The sequence below is a fragment of the Phoxinus phoxinus genome (genome assembly GCF_949152265.1).
Source record: "Phoxinus phoxinus genome assembly, chromosome: 2".
Taxonomy (NCBI): Eukaryota; Metazoa; Chordata; class Actinopteri; order Cypriniformes; family Leuciscidae; genus Phoxinus; species Phoxinus phoxinus.
In genome coordinates this window covers 6,851,152-6,872,390 of record NC_136877.1, presented here as the reverse complement: position 1 = coordinate 6,872,390, position 21,239 = coordinate 6,851,152, and the positions used below count along the sequence as shown (strand labels likewise).

Below are 21,239 nucleotides of genomic sequence, written 5' to 3'. Positions count from 1 at the left end.
AATTATGAGATTCTAACTCATATGACATGAAAAATCAAAAAGTCAAAATGATGAAATAAACTGATCACCAATGAAGCCAATCTCCACACAAGATACAATAATATATAATATTCTATAATAAAATAATATTATACAATTATTTTGAATTGTACGGTTTTTTTATTATGACAAAGTCTAAATCATGACATACAAAGTCATAAACTTTCAGACTTTTATCTCATAATTATGACTTCGTAGTATCTCATAATTCTTTACTTTTTATGTCAGAATTATTTGTCAGTTTTTTTGTGGTAGAAAAAGGCACATTTTGAAATCTCTGACTTTTGATTGGTATCATGGCAAAGTGTGAGACATTTATTCTAAAACACTAGATATGTGAAATTACTGGGGTCTTTTTCTTAATAGAATAATTGAAAGAGCAAAAGTCCCCATTGAAGAAACCTATGAAGAAAACATGAGATTAAAGAGATTATACTTGTGGTTTCATGTGGGAAAGAATTAAGCATACTATACGTTTGTTGTGACTGTTTATTTAGCTATATGAATAAACTTTATCTGTATAAACTGTTTTTATTTTAATTTTTACACCTAGAGACTAGAGTTCAGTAATATTGCAAAATGTATTTAACACTTTTATAGTCTATAGTATTTTCAGCGACTCAATAATACGTGTGACATTTATCAATTTGAAGACGAAACAGTTTGTTTATGAAGACGGCTCAGATGATGTGCTTAGATCTCCGTGACCTCTTGAGTTGTTTGTTCGGCTTTGGTCTCTCAAATGGACAATTTCCTCCTGTTCCCTTGTGCTTGCTTATTAACGGGCTGATCTAACTTCCTGTGATATAACGCAGACACAGCTCTATCCCACTTCCGGCAAAACATCTCTCCAACACACACACACAATCCTACAACATCATCATCTCACTGCAAGGAAGTGAGTTGGAAAAAATGAGCAAATAATGTATGTCTCTGGAAAGAACATGACAAAAATATTTGAACTGAAAGCTGCTTTCACTGACATATCTACAAATATGACAGTGCCAGTGTTTTGTCTCAAGATGCACAACAGTAATATTTTTTTTTTCTAAGGCACATTTATAAAAGCTACTTAAATGTCCAAATTAAACTAAGACCTAATCCTGGTTTAGACTTTTTTTATGCATACAGTTGTGGTCAGAATTATTGGCACCCTTGGTAAACATGATCAAAATAAATCTGCATTGTTTATCCTTTTGTTCTTTCATTCAAAAAGATCTCAAAAAGCGAACCTTTCATTGAAGTAAAATAATTGAAAGTGAGTGAGGGGGAAAATCACATTATGAAATTTAATTTTTCCTTTGAAGCATGTGTTGGCCACAATTATTGGCACCCATATAATTTTCTATGGTTAAAATATTTCTAAAGTATATTCCCATTAATATTCCCATTTTTAGCACACCAGGGTGACTATAGGAACATAAAACTGTCTAGCTATGACTTCTTGTTTCACAGGAGTATAAATATGATGAAACACTTCATCATCCATCCCAATGAGTAAAACCAAATAATATAGTTCTCATGTGCAGAAAAAGATTGTTGAGCTTCACAAAACAGAAATTGGCCGTAAGAAAATTCCAATTTCCACCATCAGGGCAATAATTAAGAAGTTCCAAATCTGCCTGGATGTGTGTCTATATTGTCTTAATGCACGGTGAGGAGGAAAGTTCGAGTGGCCAAAGACTCTCCAAGAATCACAGATGGAGATTAGTTGAGTCTTGGGTCAGAAACCCCCCCAAAAATCAAACATCCCCTGCATCACCACATGTTGTTTGGGAGGGTTTCAATAAAAATCATCCCCTCTCATCCAAAAAACAAATTCCAGCATATTCAGTTGTCAGACACGACTGGATCTTCAAAAGAGACCGGTTTCTATGGTCAGATGAGTGTCAGATACACCAGATGGGTTTAGTGCAAACAGGGATGAAAAGTACCTCCATGCCCACGGTTAAATACTGCTGGATCTCTAATGTTGTGGGGCTATTTGATGGAGGTCCTAGACTTCTTGTTCAGATACATGGCATTGTGGATTCTCAAATACCAATAGATAAACAAAATTACTGCCTCTGCTAGAAATCTTATAATGGGCCGTGGTTAGATCTTCCATCAGGACAACAATCCAAAACAAACATCAAAATCAACACAAAAATGTGTTACGGAGGACAAAATGAAGCTTCTGCAATGACCGTCCCAGTCCCTGAACTGAACCCTATACACAGGTTTCTTGTATACAAACAATACCGGATGCGCGCGCATCCAAGAGGCAAGACCGCTATATGTTATGCCGAGTTCTGTAAAAGAACATTGTAATTAACGTAGATTTCGCATTGTTTGTAAATTCTTGTTGACTCAATAATAAACTGCAATTTCAGAGTTGGATCTGTTTGCTTGTGTTTCATTTGCATATTAATATAACATTATGTAAAACGTTAGTTACTTGACTAGAATGAAATTGTCCAACTAAGTTTGCGAATCATAAAAACCTGACATACCCTATGCATTTAGGCTAGTTTACAGCACAACAGCTCCGCGTCATCTCTGCTTCTGCTGGATATAGCCGTAAAGACTGTTGCTTTCTGCCTCTTAGATGCGCGCGCATCTGTGTGATGACGTTGCACAGAAACCCGTGTATAGAAAATGAGTGGGGTGAACTGAAGAGGAGAAGCACTAACATGGAGCTGGAATGTGAAGGATCTGGAGAGAGATTCTGTATGAAGGAATGGTCTCTGATCTCTCCAAACTCATCAGACATTATAGAAGAAGACTCAGATTTGTTACAGTATCTTGGAAAAAGGAGGTTGCAAAAAGTATTTGATAAAAGGGTGCCAATAATTATGTATTTTTATTGAAAAGTATTTTGTGGCGAGGGGGGCGTGGTTCCGCGAGGATTCGGATGTTCGTTCAGGAAGACGCCAAAAATTGGGACAAATGGCTAGAACCCCTCTTGTCCGCTTTGCGCGAGGTCCCTCAAGCCTCCACGGGGTTTTCCCCCTTCGAGCTTCTCTATGGGCGTCATCCCCGCGGGGTGTTAGATGTCCTTAGAGAGACTTGGGAGGAGGGAGCATCGCAGAGTAAGAACGAAATTCATTATGTACTGGACATGAGAACAAAACTCCACACGTTGGGGTGGCTCTCAATGGAGAATTTGCTACAGGCTCAGGACAAACACAGCCGGCTATACAACAGGAGAACTAGACTTTGTGAATTTACACTGGGAGATAAAGTGATTATATTGCTCCTAGCTCTACATTTTTTGCAAAGTGGCAAGGACCTTTTGAGGTCACACGGCGAGTTGGGGATCTCAATTATGAGCTAACGCGAACAGACAGGAATGGGGCACATCAGATTTATAATCTCAATCTCCTTAAAAGATGGAGTGAGGAGGAATCAGTGATGCTGGCGAACACAAAAAGTCAATCTCTCACGCTGGCCCCAGGAGGAGATCACCTCTCACCCTGCCAGCTCACTGATGTGATCAATTTACAGGCACCATACTGAGACGGAGCCAGGCGTAGTAGTGCGCAGCGGCCATACCGCTTGCCTGAAAACAAAGTTAGTTCAGAGCGAATTAGAGGTTGCTAGATATGGGAGTAATAGAGGAATCCAGCAGTGATTGGGCGAGCCCGATAGTTTCGGGGCTTAAAACGGACGTCTCGGTTCGGTTCTGTGCGGATTATCGAAAGGTGAACACTGTGTCAAAATTCAACGCATATCCAATGCCGTTTGGGTTACACCAATTTGTGACACTTCCTTGTTCGGGCTCCGGCCACCTTTCAGCGTCTCATGGACAAAATTATCCGGCCGCACGCTGCATATCTGGATGACATTATCATCATATCATCTATCAACTGGCAGCGTCATATGCAGCATTTGCGTGCTGTCCTGAGGTCGCTGAGAGGGGCTGGACTAACGGCCAACCTGAAAAAGTGTGCAGTTGGGCGGGTGGAGGTCAGGTATCTGGGCTTCCACTTGGGTCACGGACAGGTGCAGCCCCAAATTGATAAGACTGCAGCAGTTGCACCTGTCCGAGGCTCAAGACCAAAAAGGAGGTGAGGCAGTTCCTGGGGCTGGCGGGATATTATAGAAGGTTTGTAGCTAATTATTCGGACCTCACCAGCCCGCTGACTGACCTCACTAAAAAGAAAGGGCCAGATCCGGTCCAGTGGACGGAGCAGTGCCAGCAGGCTTTCACCCAGGTAAAGGTAAAGGCTGCCCTGTGTGGTGGGCCGCTCTTACATTCTCCTGACTTTTCTCTCCCCTTTTTGTTACAGACTGACGCATCGGACAGGGGGCTTGGAGCGGTCCTGTCCCAGGAGATAGAGGGTGAGGAACAGCCGGTGCTGTACATCAGTCGGAAGCTCTCGAAGAGAGAGACGATGTACAGCACCATAGAAAAAGAATGCCTTGCGATCAGGTGGGCTGTCCTCACCCCTCACCCTCCGCTATTATCACAGCAGCCATATCACCCTGTAGCCCAAGACTGGTTGCCCACTGAAGCTAAGCGGGGCTGAGCCTGGTTAGTACCTGGATGGGAGATCTCCTGGGAAAAACCAGGTTGCTGCTGGTAGAGGTGTTAGTGAGACCAGCAGGGGGCGCTCACCCTGTGGTCTGTGTGGGTCCTAATGCCCCAGTGTAGTGACGGGGACACTATACTGCCAAAAGAGCACCGTCCTTCGGATGAGACGTTAAACCGAGGTCCTGACTCTCTGTGGTCGTTAAAAATCCCAGGATGTCCTTCGAAAAAGAGTAGGGGTGTAACCCCGGCATCCTGGCCAAATTTGCCCCTTGGCCTCTGTCCATCATGGCCTCCTAATCATCCTCCTATATATACTAATTGGCTTCATCACTGTCTCCTCTCCACCAGTAAGCTGGTGTGTGGTGAGCGTTCTGGCGCAATATGGCTGCCGTCGCATCATCCAAGTGGATGCTGCACATTGGTGGTGGTTGAGGAGATTCCCCCCCTTCTATGTAAAGCGCTTTGAGGTCTCAGATAAAGCGCTATATAAATGTAACGAATTATTATTATTATTATTATTATATCCTGGGACGGGAGTTCACTCTCTGTTCGGACCACGCGCCCCTGCAGTGGCTCCACCGCATGAAGGATACCAATGCTAAAACTTCACATACACATACTGGGGACATCAGAGACTCATTTTACATCTTTTGAAAAGGGCATTGTACCACCCCTTTAAATGATAATGAGCAACTGCTCAGCCCACCCCTCTCTTCCATGGGGGGTGTCGACAAAAGTGCTGCCTTGGTGGACAGAATATAAATGGCTGAGGGCGGAAATATGCTAATACGGGACAGTCCGTCAGGGGTCGTGGGCGGAGCCTGAGCAATATGATGTCATATTGAAAATCCAAACGGCTTGATTATTGAGAGTGTTTAGGCTTTTTGAGGATTAAAAAAAAGGAGTGAATGGATTTTTCATTGTATGGTGGTTGTGTCCACACACTGCAAAGACACATTTATGCAAACACCTCATAAATGTGAATTTTGCATCCGATGACCCCTTTAAGTTGCTAAACTATTTTATAGATAAACACGTTTCCGTGCGAGTGTGTGTTCGTAGTGTGAGTATGTTTGTGTGTTTGAGTGGGAGAGAGAGAGCGGGAGAAAGAGTATGTGCTTTCCATACATAATAAAAGTCATTTGTGGCAAAAAACATGGAATTAATTAGTAATTTTTTATCCTATTGTTTACTATATTATTTGCTTGATCAGTGTCATTGTGGGTTTTGGTTCTTTTGCTGTTGTTGGCTGTAAGGATCTTTGAAAAAATAAAATAATTTGGTGAAGTGATAAGGACATGTAATGCGGTCAAGACCTGCCTGGAACTACTTTAGCCGTGCGTTTCCCAGAAAATAATTGCACACCTTAGAATGTTCGTCAACCAATCAGATTCAAGCATTCAACAGCCCGTAGTATAAGCATAATTTACTTGTTATTACATGTAGAAACGTGTGTAACTACGTCACCTTAATATGTATTTTTATCAATTATTTTGTTTTTCTTATTTTTATGTTGAAATAGGATCAAGGAACTATACGGTTATCCGGACCACACGTGTGTCTTTTAGTCCTGTATAGTCATCCCTGATTGGTCTTAACACCAGTGATGGGTAGGTTTAGGGGCGGGGTTAGGGGTAGGCCATCGTATGATTGGTCTTAACCCCAGTGACGGGTAGGTTTAGGGGCGGGGTTAGGGGTAGGCCATCATATGATTGGTCTGAACCCCAGTGACGGGTAGGTTTAGGGGCGGGGTTAGGGGTAGGCCATCGTATGATTGGTCTTAACCCCAGTGACGGGTAGGTTTAGGGGCGGGGTTAGGGGTAGGCCATTGTGTGGTCCAGATAACCGTATAGTACCAGGATCAATCATTTTTTTGTAGAATTCCCCTAGACACTATATTGTGAAAAATTAGAGCAATAAATACCGCATGTACTCTATAAACAACCAGGTCTGATTTTCAAACACCTTTATTACAAGGTGAAGTGGCACAACAGTAAACACAAGCACACATGTGCAAATATGAATTCTTTCATGCTAGTTAAAAGTGCTCTTCAAAGTTGTGAAAAATTCTGTACTATTAAAATCAGTGCTCTGAAGGCACAAGCCCACACACAACCGTCAACTACCAGCTGCAAAATATTGCACTTCAGGATCTACCTTGGAATGTCAATTCAAATAAACAACATAGACAATTGCAAAGAATTGAAAACATCTGTATTAAATATTGTAGTTAATATTTCAAATATATATTTCGCAAAACCTGAGAAGTTTAATCATAAGGTTTGAGTGGTATAATCATATATCAACTGTGACATTAGTCGCATAAAATGTTTCTCTGACATAACTTTCCCAACCTCAAGTAATATAACTTATCAATGCAAATCTGATTCTTCATCTAAGCACACTTGGTCCCTAAACAATAACAGGAAGTTCTGTTATTTACTAAATGCAGTGTGAAAGACTCGTAGAAACAATATGAGCTGTGTTTGATGAGGGAATAATGTCATTCTGGGGCAGGAGTCTTCGACCCTACATTCAGTCCGAAAAACTTCTTCTTGCCTGGAATGGCGGACTTCTCCGCAGACGTGTCTCCGCTGTCGCTGTAGCGGCTACTGAAGAAGTTTATGACATTGACCAATATGAATGAAGCAAAGAACAGAGTGAGGACGATCCAAAGCACCCGATTCCGTCGGAAGAATTTGGGACATATCCGGTCGATGACCTCCAATGCCTCCTCAAACCTGCTGAAATAAAGCACAAAAGCAACATGACTAGAGATTTATTGAAGATGATGTAACAGCCAAACACTTTGAAGTCAGGGTTACCTATTCGACTTCCTGTCTTTATCAGTATTTCCTCTAGATTCCTCTTCAGACTCCTGGTTCTCTTCTGCTTTCTCTTCCTCCTCGTTCAGCTCCTGAAGTTCTTTAGATCTCTTAAGTCCTTCTTGGTATCTACAGTGAAGATATTTATAATACAGTAGACTAATTAATGTACAGTAAGCTTATTTTGATTTCTAAAGCTTTTTTTTTAGTAAAGCTTAAAACAATGCATTTATGCAGTATGCTGTGCTATTTAGCTTTTATTAAAATCAATATATCATGCTTTTGTGGTCTATCTAGAGTGCCCCCCCCCTAAAATGCTATATGACACCCAAATGGCTGCTCCCTCAAATAGTGCCCTATTTAAAGTTTTTTGTCTTTTATTATGAATGTTAGCCTTACTGTTATCTATAAGCTAGTGTGCTCCAAAACAATGACAAATTTTGCATTTAATAGACCAAACCCAACGTTGAAAATGAAAATCAGGTTGATGTCAGAATCCAACGCAAGATTGACATTAATCTCCAACGTTGGACAGACGTTGTATTGTGGTTGAAAATGAACTTCAGTCGGGCTCTGATGTCAACTCGACTTTCATTTCCAAACAAAATGCAACCCCTGCAACCAAAATCATCCCCTGACTGACATTACTATTTTCTACTCAAGGACCTTGACAGAATTGTAGAGTAAAAAGTACGATATTTGTCTTTCAAATGTATAGTGAAGTTAAAGTAAAAAGTTTCCAGAAAAACTAAAACTTAAGTAAAGTAAAGATACTCAAAAAGTGTACTTAAGTACAGTACTCAAGTAAATGTACTTTGTTACTGTCCACCTCATTGAGTCGAATCGGGAATCGAAATCGAATTTAGAATCGAGAATCGAAATCGAATCGAATATAGAGCTTGTGAATCGAAATCGAATCGAATTGGAACATCTGAATCGATACCCAGCCCTAAATTGCAGTTTCTCCTATTCATAAGTAATAGGACTGAACAGTCTTTCTATATCTATAGTCTTTTATAATATTGTAATGAGTGTTAGTTGACATGTAGTTGCAGAATGTCTAAATTCGACCAGCGAAAAAAAAGTGTAACCCACATATTTATTGACAACTAATCAATTTTGAGGAGGAAGCATCCTAATGGTGGTCCCCAATTTTACCCAACATTGGTTTTCAAAAGAAGTGATAAAAATGGTATCGTTTCTAGAGAATGTTTAACAATTTTGCAACTGCATGACATGTAACTAGTCACTGTGCATCCACACAGATTAAAACACCAAGCGTGTTACCCTTTGTTATACGCTTCTTCTTCAATCTTGGCTTTGATCTCTTCTGTAATCTTCTCTGGACTGCAGACAACTTTGGTTGGCGTTGCTTCACTTTCCTGCTCCGTCAGAGGGTTTCCACTGCTTTGTTTCACATAGGAAAGGAGAGACAGAGATGGAGCAATAAAAAAAATTGCCATTACGCAGATGTGTGCGAACAACAACACACACAACTGGCTCTCTCAGTTCATAACCACAGGTAATAACAAAAATAACCTCTGCCCTAAAGGAGATTCTTAAATGCCACATGGCACACACACCACCGCAGCTCTGACAAAGGTGGGACATGAAATGTTTAAACGTCCTTTGGGAGGTCTTTAAACATCTCTCGGTTTAGAATAGCACGCATCTTACCAGATTGTTATTGTCTTTCTGTCTTTGAGTTAAAACCCGGCATTTGGACATGACAGTACGGTGACGAGCTCTTTGCCTTTTCTTACTAAAGCAATATGGTCGGACACTGATCACTGCTTTTTGTCAAACGCTCCTGTCCAAATGTTTAGATTTAATCACAAAATAGGATGTAAAACTGACTGCAGATGGGATTTTTGTGTGCTATTTTAAGCACATAGAAAAAAACGAGAAGGTTGGGACGGGTAAGTTATAATCTTTCAGTTGCCATGCAAAAAAGTATTTCTTTATTGGCATCTGTGGTTCCACGGTGGGCCCAAAGACATTACATATTTAAAATAGTAAATTCCTATACTAAACCTAAACTAATCTTGACAAACTATATATCAAAGAAGCTTACAATCTCTAGTTTGCATATTTGGTGACCAATTCTCAAAATAAATGACAGAGGAGCCGTAATTTATCAATTTACAACAAGAATATTTTCATTCTCCCAAGGCGTGTTCAGACCTTTATTTTGAAAAAGTGATGAACATGAAAAATCATGAAAGAATGGTAGAAACCTCAGTTTGTTTTCATGCCAAGAGTTCAAAAGATAGCATCCGTTCAATTATTTTAGAATAAAAAGGTCTGAAATTTTTTTCAATATAAAGAAAAAACACATATGGAAATGAAGGCGCCCTTATATGGACAGTAATGTCAACTAGTGGAAGAGTTTGGTACTGCGCCCAAACAAAATCTCACTGAAAGCTTATTTTTTGAGATATCAACCTACAATTTTAAACACAACTTGTTCAGATTTTTGGCTTTGATTTTTGTGCAGTTTTAGAGTCACCCAGGTTTTGAAAAAATATATTTTATATAAAATATGAATAATACATTTTTTTACATTGTATATTTTCATAAACTCAAACTTCTATAACTTTGTTTCTGTTTCACTTTCTTAATTTATTTCACTTCTACAAAAATATGACAAATGTCTTCTTTAAAACAAGACCAATCTTGTGTCTATATCCCAAAACATTCTTGAATTACAAACATTTAGGTTCGGAATGTGCATTTTCATGTCTACCGTATTCAAAAAAGGGGGGGGGGGGGGGGGGGGGGGTGACACTTAAAGGGTTCAAAATAAAGTTTCCAAAAATGTGGTTCTCCAAATAACCTTTCAGTGACCACTTGTAACCAATAACCATTTTTTCCCTACAGTATGTGTGGAGAACCTTTTTTTTAAAATAATCCAAATAACCTTTTTTCACTATAAAGAACATTTTGTGCAATGGAAAGGTTCTATGGCTATTAAAAGTTCTTCACGGAGCCACTGATGCTAATAAAGAACTTTTATTTCCATTGCACAAAAGGTTTTTTATAGTGGAAAAAGGTTCTTTAGATTATTAAGTTCTTCACATAAAATTATTATTTTAAGAACTATTCACTTGAAGGGATAGTTCCACCAAAAATGAAAATCCTGTCATTATTTACTCACCCTGTTCCAAACCCGTAAGACTTCTGTTCATCTTCGGAACACAAATGAAGATCTTTTTGATCAAATCTGAGAGCTTTCTGTCCCTCCATTGACAGCAACGCAACTACCACTTTAACACTTCAAAAAGTTTATAAAGAGATCGTAAAACTAATCCATGTCAATTGAGCGGGTTAGTCCAAATTTTCTGAACAGACACGATCGCTTTATGTGATGAACAGATTGAATTTAGGCTTTTATTCACATATTCACAAGGTTAATACCCGAAATAGTTCTTCAATGGCATCTCTGAAAAAAATCCCTTCTCCCCTTATAGGAACCTTTATTTTTAAGAGTGTGGGGGAATAAGCTTCTTTAGATGGGCTTCCTATCCGACATGTAATCATGCAACATTTTCCTGATTATGATAAGGCTCAAATTGATCCATTGTTTTAAGGAAACGGAGGTTGTCTAAGAACACAATACAGTTCCAAAGCATAACTTGATGAATGCGTGATCATGTTTATGGGGAATGTGACAGCAAAGTCGTGAAAGGCAGTGACTTACGGTTTGTCAGGCACATCTTGTTGTGTAGGGTCTGACGAACTGCCGTTCTTAATAGTGTTTGCCTCACACTTCAAACAAAAGAAGAACACAATCAAGTAAGAAACCTTGAAGGTCTCATTGTGATGAATGGCTTTGGCCTCAAATGTTCACCTTGGATAATATGCCAGATGTAGGAAAGTTAAAGATAAAGCATCATTAATTACACGTGTCTGCTGACGAGGCAGTGTGCTTGAGATAGGACTCACCACCACAGGAAGGGCACCGGGTGCAATATTAGGGCCAGCGGGGACCGGCGTCTGCCCCGGGATGTTCAGCAGATTAAACTTGGGAACTACAGCTACACTGACTCTCCGTCTGGGCAAAGCCTTAGAGAGACAAAGACACACTCTCTTAAACTAAATACTTCATCATATTACTCACGTTCTCTCCCTCTATGATCTACATTATTGATGTTATTGGTACATGATTGAAAATATAGGATTTTCAATGGTTGTTTGCTGCACCTTTGGTTCAGCAATCATATTTTTCGAGATTTAAAAAGTGTGTTACATTACAGGTTCTTCAGATCAGTGTACTTGTTAACAGAAGTAAAGTGAAGCCCAATATGGTTCTTTGCATCTTCTGGTTTTCTATGATCCATGGAACTTAAAGATCCCATGAAACTAAAATTGGAGTTGTATTGCTTTCAGGCTTCAAATGCATCTGTATGCTAGTGTACTCCTAAAGTTAACACAATAACTTTCAGTAAATATACATTACCCTTCAACAGTTTGGGGTTAGTATGATTTTTTTAATGAAATAAATAAAAAAATTTATTGAGCAAGGATGCATTAAATTGGTCCAAAGTGACAGTATAGACATTTATAATGTTACAAAATATTTATATTTCAAATACTGTAAATGCTTTCTATTTATCTAAGAATCCTGATTTTTTTTAAATAAAAAGTATTAAGCAGCACAAGTGTTGAAGACATTAATAATAATAGGAAATGTTTGAGCAGCAAATTATCATATAAGGATGATTTCTGAAGGATCGGATCATGTGACACTGAAGACTGGAGTAATGATGCAGAAGAATTCAGCTTTGCATCACTGGAATAAAAAATAATACACAATAAAACAAAAAGAAATATGACCACCTGCCTAATATGCTGTTCTCTGGCACCATTTAATCCATCCAGACCTTAATATGTGGCCTTGTTTGGAGATGAGCAACAATATTCGCTTCATCTGTGACTGGTTATAATGTTTTGGATCATCAGTGTATATGAAAATATAATGCAGTTGTTTTGTACCAATATTTAATTGTATCAATATTTCACAATATTAGTGTTTTTACTGTTATTTAGATCAATAAATGCAGCCTTGTTGAGCCATCTTTTAAAAAAAAGAACATTAAAAAACGTTTGAACTGCATTGTACTTATTTAAAATGTAATGTGAATTCTCCTACATGACTTACAGTCTCACCATTTGAGTAAAAAGTCATATTGTACTTTGAGGCATATCCAATAAAATGTCCTTTAGAATGAAAATGTTCTTCCTAATACAGCCTTAATCTTAATTCTTGAACAAACTTCTGCCTACCTTTCCCATTTGCAGAGACATGGATCTTGATGTACGTGGAACACCATCATCTGTACGAAAGGCATAAGTGAAATATGAAACGTGAACAGGCATGTTTTTGGGGGCAAGAAGACAAGTGTGGATGATTTCCGTTTACCTCCAGTGTCTATCGAACCCCCATAGCAGCGGTTGGAGTTTTGGTTGGCGAGTTTCTTGAACTCCATCAGCTCAGCGTGGTCCTTCTCATACGTCCTCTTCAGATTCTCCACGTACTGCATCATAACCTCAGTGGCCTTGTTCATTCTCCTCTCCTGCCACAGCCAAAGCAAAGGCACATTATCATAGGCACAATCCATTGGCTACTGTGCATCTCCAGAACTCTGGGATTTTTGGTCGAAAAATAAAAAAGGTTAACTGACTTTATCTCAGAATTCAGATTTTTTTTGTTTTTTTACAAGACATAAACTCGCAATTGACCCTTCGCAGGGAGCTTGATTGACAGGTGATCTGAGCAATCATACTTCGCCATCCGCCATTTTGTCCGACAAAGCAGACAGGAGAGTTAGTAGATTAACATGGGAGGATTTGAATGTACTGACGTCTTTCCGCGGTTAAAACAACATTCCCTCTGATGTTCATTCATGTTTATTTGATGCTATAAATGAACTAGAAGGAAGAGATGATCGGTTCACGAGCAGCTTTAACTGATGCTCTACAGCGATCTGTCACGACACATTAAAGAGCCACAAAACAGTATTTATTGTTTACATTTCTTTTTAAAAATGACCAAATTTGAAAGGTGAGACTTTGTTTAATATGTTTAATATCAAAAGTAACCGAAAAGTAAGCTGGTCTGTCCTGTCTGTCAGTGTGTTACGATTCGGCAAGGACGAAGCGGAGAACGAATCCACATGCACGCACTACTTTATTTAACTCAGAACAGAACAGGACAGGAACAAGGAACAAGAAACAGCTACAGCAAACAACGACCGACAACCAACAACTGAAACACAGAGGTATAAATACACAGACAAACAAGCTAAACAAGATAACAAGGGGGTGTGGCTAATCAGAAACACATGGGAACAATGATCAGACAATTAACAAGACACATGGCAAACAGGGAATCACATGACAGACAACAAGGAACCAAAACCCACACCGTGACATAGCCCCTCCCCTATGGGCGGCTCCTGAAGCCCATAAGGGACAAAAAACAAAGACAAAAAACAAAACATGAACGTTCAGGTGGGCGGTGAAGCGGAGGCGGACTCGGGAGGAGGGATGGAGGGCCAGGCCCGTGGAGCGGAAGAGGGCCTGGAGATTGAGGCTGGACAGACGGCCAGAGCAGAGCAGGCTGTGCAAGAGGCCAGGGCGGAGCAGGACCCTCGGGCGGCCACGGCGGTGAAGACCCCTCGGGCGGCCACGGCGGTGAAGACCCCTCGGGCGGCCACGGCGGTGAAGACCCCTCGGGCGGCCACGGCGGTGAAGACCCCTCGGGCGGCCACGGCGGTGAAGACCCCTTGGGCGGCCAGGGCGGAGACGACCCTTCAGGCGGCCAGGGCGGAGACGACCCTTCGGGCGGCCAGGGCGGAGACGACCCTTCGGGCGGCCAGGGCGGATCAGGCAGTGCAGGCGGCCACGGCGGTGAAGACCCCTCGGGCGGCCACGGCGGTGAAGACCCCTCGGGCGGCCACGGCGGTGAAGACCCCTTGGGCGGCCAGGGCGGAGACGACCCTTCAGGCGGCCAGGGCGGAGACGACCCTTCGGGCGGCCAGGGCGGAGACGACCCTTCGGGCGGCCAGGGCGGATCAGGCAGTGCAGGCGGCCAGGGCGGAGGAGGCCCTTCGGGCGACCAGGGCGGAGACGACCCCTCCGCGGGCCAGGGAGGAGACGACCCTTCAGGCAGCCAGAAAGGCTCAAACACCGGCTCAGGAACGGGCTCAGGAACAGGAACAAGTTCAGGCGACATGGTGGCCATCTTGTCCGGAGACACTGGCGTGGCGGGCATGACGTGAACAGTCTCTGGCTGGGCAGGCTTGACGTGAAAAGTCTCTAGCTGGGCAGGCGTGACGTGAAGAGTCTCTGGGTCTGCAGGCGTGACGTGAAGAGTCTCTGGGTCTGCAGGCGTGACGTGAAAAGTCTCTGGCTGGGCAGGCGTAACGTTAAGAACGTGGAGCGTAGGCTCGGCGGGGCTGACGTGGAGCGTAGGCTCGGCGGGGCTGACGTGGAGCTCAGGCTCGGCGGGGCTGACGTGGAGCTCAGGCTCGGCGGGGCTGACGTGGAGCTCAGGCTCGGCGGGGCTGACGTGGAGCTCAGGCTCGGCGGGGCTGACGTGGAGCTCAGGCTCGGCGGGGCAGACGTGGAGCTCAGGCTCGGCGGGGCTGACGTGGAGCTCAGGCTCGGCGGGGCTGACGTGGAGCTCAGGCTCGGCGGGGCTGACGTGGAGCTCAGGCTCGGCGGGGCTGACGTGGAGCTCAGGCTCGGCGGCGGCCATCTTGTGCGCAGACACTGGCTCGGCGGCGGCCATCTTGTGCGCAGACAATCTCTCAGATGACGTGGCAGCGGCCATCCTGGGAAGGAGAATCAGGCGTGGCCGCCTTCTTGGCTGTAGACTCCCCAAAGCTGCGGCTGGATTCATCGTTTGGTCGGTCGTTCTGTTACGATTCGGCAAGGACGAAGCGGAGAACGAATCCACATGCACGCACTACTTTATTTAACTCAGAACAGAACAGAACAGGACAGGAACAAGGAACAAGAAACAGCTACAGCAAACAACGACCGACAACCAACAACTGAAACACAGAGGTATAAATACACAGACAAACAAGCTAAACAAGATAACAAGGGGGTGTGGCTAATCAGAAACACATGGGAACAATGATCAGACAATTAACAAGACACATGGCAAACAGGGAATCACATGACAGACAACAAGGAACCAAAACCCACACCGTGACACAGTGTCCTTTCTGCTCCACGATTTATTTTTCACTGCGTGAGAACATGGTGTGGCGTGAGAGCGGCGTAGCTTTGTCGGACATAGCAACAGTAACTAAGTGGGGCGGGTCTTTGTGAACGGTCAATTGTGAGAGATAAAGTTAAAATTGCAAGATTTAAACTCGCAATTGCAAGAAAAAAGTCAGAGTTGCGAGATATAAACTTGCAATTGTAATTTAAAAAAATCTGACTTTTTTTATTCTATGGAAGAAACAAGCTTCCATACAAGATGATATTCCTAAAATAAAATGATTATCTCCCAAAAAAGGATATAGTAGTTGCTAGGTCTCTGTCTAATGTTGTTGCTGGACCAGCAAGAATGTTAATTCAGGGTCATGTCTTAAATGACGTTGAGCAAATGATCAAATATTTAATCCGTGTCACACACTCATTTTCTACTATGCAAATCTACTATGCAAAAGTAGACTTCAGCATTTGTTAAAATAAAGTATTGAGGGTGTTAATAAGATGTTCATTCTATGATCATTCACCCTCAAAATATGTGTATCATCAGTCACTATTAAGTTATGGGATGTAAGAGCAAGGCATGGTGAGTTGAGGTAATGATACTTGCAGTGAACCCATGCAGGGCCTGACAGTGTCCCCACGAGCAACAGACATACCGCTGAGTCCTTCTCTGTTATCTTGGTTTACTTTAGCTTGCACATTAACCCAAGGGCAAGCATGACACTTAGCTTAATCTATCACAAACATCTCTTATCTGACAGAAAATAAACATTCCCATCTAGTGCCTCCACCAAGACAAAGGATAGTTTTCTCATGAAAACATGAAGAGCACTTCATGAGCCGAGAGAGACCCTGAAGGAAAATTTATCCAAAATCTCTTTTGCAAAAAAAGGTCCATTGTCAATAGTGTAGTGATGCATGAAGCACAGCTCACACAAAAGTCCCTTTCAAACCAAGCAGCTTTCTGTTGGTCAATGCAGTGAATTTGTGCAACCAACTTGAACGTGAGTGTAATGGGGAACTTTTTTGCCCTCACGCGAAACTCCCAGTCATGCGGATCCCCATTGGAATGACTGGATTTTATCCACACATTTTTATCCTGTCATTTCAATAGTAATCTGTGTGATGGGGAGTTTGTGTGAAGGTGTGGTCACATTTACTGTTGTTCGTGGGCGAAATCCAGTCATTTCAATAGGAACCTGTGGATTCCAGAGTTACACGTGAGGTTGAAAAAGTCGATTTTACTCGTGTTCATGTTGGTCAGTGCAGGTGCTTGGATTGAAAGTGACTATGTGAGCAAAACTTCATATATCTATATGCTATTGACAATGGACCAGTTTTTGCATGCAAAATTGGTAACGCTTTATTTCGATAGTCCACTTTAGACATTCTACAAACTATAAGTAACTTTGCAATTACATGTCAACTAACTCTCATTAGAGTATTAGTCGACTGTCTGCTTAATATCTGCTAACACTTTATTTTGTTGGTCCCCAAACAGACATTCAACTGACTATAAGTAACTTGGCAACTTGGTAACTTGGTTAAGTTGGTCGCGTGAATTCACTGCTTTGACCAACAAAAAGTCAACATTCTTGGCTTTAAAGTGACTTCTGTGTGAGCTGTGCATCATACATCGCTACACTATTGACAATTGAGCTTTTTTGCCGAAATTTGGATCAAGTGACCGCAGCTTTTAGAAGTTAACATGAAGTTATGACGCTGGAATGATGAGCATCTCACCTGCCGCACGGCTCCCACCATTTCTGCCCTGCTGGAGAGGCGGTTTGTCAGGCGATGTAATACGGCGATCGTTTCTAAGAGTTGCTGGTAAAACTCACGCTGCTCAACATTCTGCCACACTGACACAGTGCTCTGGAATGGCATGCAGACAAAAACAAATATTGCAAGCTATTTTCTAGTATTCTAGTATCCAACATGTGTGTTTATGTGGGCTGTTTGCACTGAGTTCTGACCTTGAGACTGCCTTTAAACTCTTCCAGTTCCTTCTCGGCGTTTTCCTCAGTCAGGTTGCGCTCCCTTTCCGCCTGTTTCAGCCGCGACTCCAGCGTGTAATTGTCATTGCGGAATGCCAGGGACAGCTGCACAAAAGCGTTCTGCAGGGAGAAGACAGCGAACCATTAAAAGACAAAATACATCATTTCGCTGTGAAAGTGTTTGTCACTGTGAAAACACAATCAGTCAATAAGCTTCTGGCACAACGGAAAAGATAAATGCAGAAATCATACAGAAAAGTAGTTACTTTACATATGTGTCATTCTCAGGAAGTGCTATGTGCCGTATATTTGACAGGATATTGACTTTAGTCACATTAATGCATTTATTTGACTGTTCAGTGTTTGTAATCAGAAGTTTTTACCAAAACATTTGAATGAATATTTGGTCAGCATTTTGAAGACAAGTACAGAGAAAAATAAATGATATATTTTAATTTAAAGTCCATTGAAAATTATATTTAAACCACTGTCTGTAGCTTTTCTTTAAATGCAAATGTGTATGTGTAGAATATATTTGTGGGTAATAATAATAAACACTATTCAGGTACAGATCATGACCTGAGAACAGATTATATAAAGAAATATGATATGAAATATGAAAAATACTACTGTACAGTTTTTTTTTATGTTTTGGAAAAAGTCTCACCAAGGCTGCATTTATTTGATTTAAAAAATACAGTAAAAACTGTAATATTGTGAAATATGGTTAAAATGTAAAATAACTTTTATATTTGAATATATTTTAAAATGTAATGTATTCCTGAGATGCAAAGCTGAATTTTCAGCATCATTACTCCAGTCTTCAGTGTCACATGATCCTTCAGAAATCATTCTAATATGATAATTTGCTTCTAAAGAAAGATTTATGTTCAATTTCACATTTTTTCATATTTCATTTAACTTTCTTTCAAAAATAAATACATAAACAAATACTGTACAGACCCTCATTTTTTAAATGGTAAGTATGCATTTGATTTGTTGATTTAGTAGGGTTTAATTAATACACAGATTTCTTTAATACACATGGTAGATGAATAACTTGACTTTACAAGAGGTTGTGCTTTTAAAAACTGGAGCAGGACTAAGGAAAGCATCAATATCATGGGAACTTTACTGTCAGGATCAAAGAGTGCGGCAGGAGTACAGCCAGTATTGTCTGAATATTACAGAGGAAAGTACGTCCAGCCCTTGACCCTCACTAGCGTCATCCTGGGAGCAGATTGTATTCACAAAGGCATGTTAGTTTCCTCACAGGGGACAGGAACTCACTAAAGCCCATCAAATTGCCATGTCCTAAGCCAGGCTCAGCCACGGCCTTCACTTACATATAACAACAGCCTCATTCTGCACAACACTGTACTGAACAAGTGCTCTGCGATGCAGACAACATTCCTGCACCCCTGGACTGTATTTTATTTTATTATATACAGTCCAAAAGTAACAAGGGTCTAATACGAGTCATAAGGACATTTTTAAAATAAAAATAAATGTATATAGCCTACAATTATATACGAAACTCAAGAATATACACACCTCAACTTCCTTCTCTGAGAGCGGAGGTGCGCTGCAACAAAAAAAAGAGAGGGGGGGGGGGGGTGTTATTAGTAGGTAATTAATATTTCTATGTTAAAATTATGGATTTATGAGCGTACCAGCCAGGTAAACCTCTGTGCAGTTTGAGCTTGCGCAGCATGACATCTGAAATGTTGGGCATAGCGTCCGGTTTCTCCTCTTCACTGAGAGAGCTTGTGAGTGGAGAGAGTGGACCTGAGAGATGAACCAATCACTAAGATTTAATGCATACATAATGAGTCTATCTTCCAAACCGTGTTTTTGTTTGATCCTGAATCACTACGGTACGTCTATAATAAGTGTTTATATTCAGAATATTTTATGTTATATTTTATTATATTCTAATGTGACTCTTCGTCATAGAGATAAACAGAGAGAAGTAGCTCCGGCTACAATGTTCTTCCGCTAAATTAATGCAGTTTTGTTAATTAACCTCTAGTCTGAGCATCAGAAATGACATGGTGTACCTTTAAGAGAACTGTAAAATAAATTATTACAAGGGCTGTGTTGATTGTGACATATGTTCCACCTAGTGGTGTAAGAATATAGTTACATTTCAAATGTATTTCAGAAGAGTAATATAAATCAGTGTAAAAACAGATCAGTGACACAGTAAATCCCATAAAAGTGGGTGACATCTCTGCCCCATGTTCTGGGTTAAAAAAAAACGCTAAATGGATAGATCATTACCCCAAAACATCATTTACTCACCCTCAAGCTGTTCTAAACCTGTATGAGTTTCTTTATTCTGTTGAACACAAAAGAAGATATTTTGAAGAATGTCAGTAACCAAATCTATTGATTTCATAGTATTTCTTTCATAGTATGGAAGTCGGGTCCAGCAACTGATTACCAACATTCTTCAAAATATCTTCTTTTGTGTTCAACAGAACAAAGAAACTCATACAGGTTTGGAACAACTTGAGTAACTGACAGAATTTTTATTTTTAGGTGAATTATAATTTTAAGCTCTACTGACAACAGCAGAGAAATAAACTGACAGCTTGTGAAACAGCATAGAAAATTTAACACATAACCAGAATAATGAATCTGCCTAAAACAGAAGGGATATTCATCCAAATTCATGCATGATTTACTCACCCTCATGTTCTTTCAGATATGTATAACTGACTGGTTTCACTTTATTTTGATGGTCCAGAATGAAGACATTCTGTTGACTATAATTAACATTGCACTTACATGTCTACTAACTCTCATTACAGTGTTAGTAGAGTATTAGTAGACTGGTAGGGTTCGGGTTAGAATAACATGTATTTGCAAAGTTACTTATAGTCAGTAGGATATTTGTAGGATCATCAAAATAAAGTGTTAGCAGATATTAAGCAAACAGTCTACTAATACTCTAAGTAACTTTGCTACATATCAACTAACTTTCATTAGTCAACAGAATGTTCAAAAGGGACCATCATAATTAATTGTTACCAAATTACTTTCTTTTGTGGAACACAAAAGAAGATATTTTGAGAAAAAAGTCTTGAGCTGTATTTGTCCATACAATGAAATGTTGTCTGGACCCCAAAGTTCTTCAAAATATAATATATTGTGTATTGCAAAGAAGAAGCAAGAAAGTCATACAGATCTAGAATGACATGAGGGCAAACAGTATTTTCATTTTTGGGTGTTCTATCTCTTTAAACCCACAATATATATAAATATAGCTGCAAGCAGTCATTAAGGGGCCAAACAGAGAAGGCACGATAAGTAATGCCAGAATGGCTTCAACATCAGACCAACTGCAACAATGAGCAATTGAAGACATATTAAGATGATTTTAAGCAAAATAGCTGAAAAATCATAAATACAGTCACTATTAATATGATTGAATGGATTATCACTTTCGACCAATAGGTGGTGCTGTGACCAAATTGATGTGTTGTGGTCAGAGTGAGGTGACAATGACACATGCAAACTTTGGTGTCAATATGCCAAAGAGATACAACCTCAGAGTCTTTTGGCATTATGCCTCAACTTTGTTGAAGTAAATTGCGGTATTCCAAAAAAAATTGCGGTATATAT

At 40.7% G+C, this 21,239-nt stretch overlaps 1 protein-coding gene across 3 annotated transcripts in view; it reads right to left on the bottom strand.

The window, feature by feature from the left end:
- Nucleotides 1-6,505: 6,505 nt before the first annotated feature.
- Nucleotides 6,506-21,239, bottom strand: part of LOC306990694 (inositol 1,4,5-triphosphate receptor associated 1-like) — a 58,416-nt gene continuing 43,682 nt past the window's right edge. The window contains exons 23-33 of one of the 3 annotated variants that reach the window (XM_079597877.1): nt 19,283-19,397; nt 19,164-19,194; nt 17,589-17,729; nt 17,356-17,487; nt 12,803-12,956; nt 12,667-12,716; nt 11,326-11,445; nt 11,081-11,148; nt 8,668-8,787; nt 7,381-7,509; nt 6,506-7,299 (exon numbers count right to left, since the gene is read on the bottom strand). In XM_079597877.1, coding sequence (XP_079454003.1) covers nt 7,059-7,299; nt 7,381-7,509; nt 8,668-8,787; nt 11,081-11,148; nt 11,326-11,445; nt 12,667-12,716; nt 12,803-12,956; nt 17,356-17,487; nt 17,589-17,729; nt 19,164-19,194; nt 19,283-19,397 — 1,301 coding nt within the window. In that variant the 3' untranslated portion in view covers nt 6,506-7,058. The remainder of the gene's footprint in view (nt 7,300-7,380; nt 7,510-8,667; nt 8,788-11,080; nt 11,149-11,325; nt 11,446-12,666; nt 12,717-12,802; nt 12,957-17,355; nt 17,488-17,588; nt 17,730-19,163; nt 19,195-19,282; nt 19,398-21,239) is intronic. The other 2 variants (XM_079597878.1, XM_079597879.1) reach the window with 2 other exon arrangements.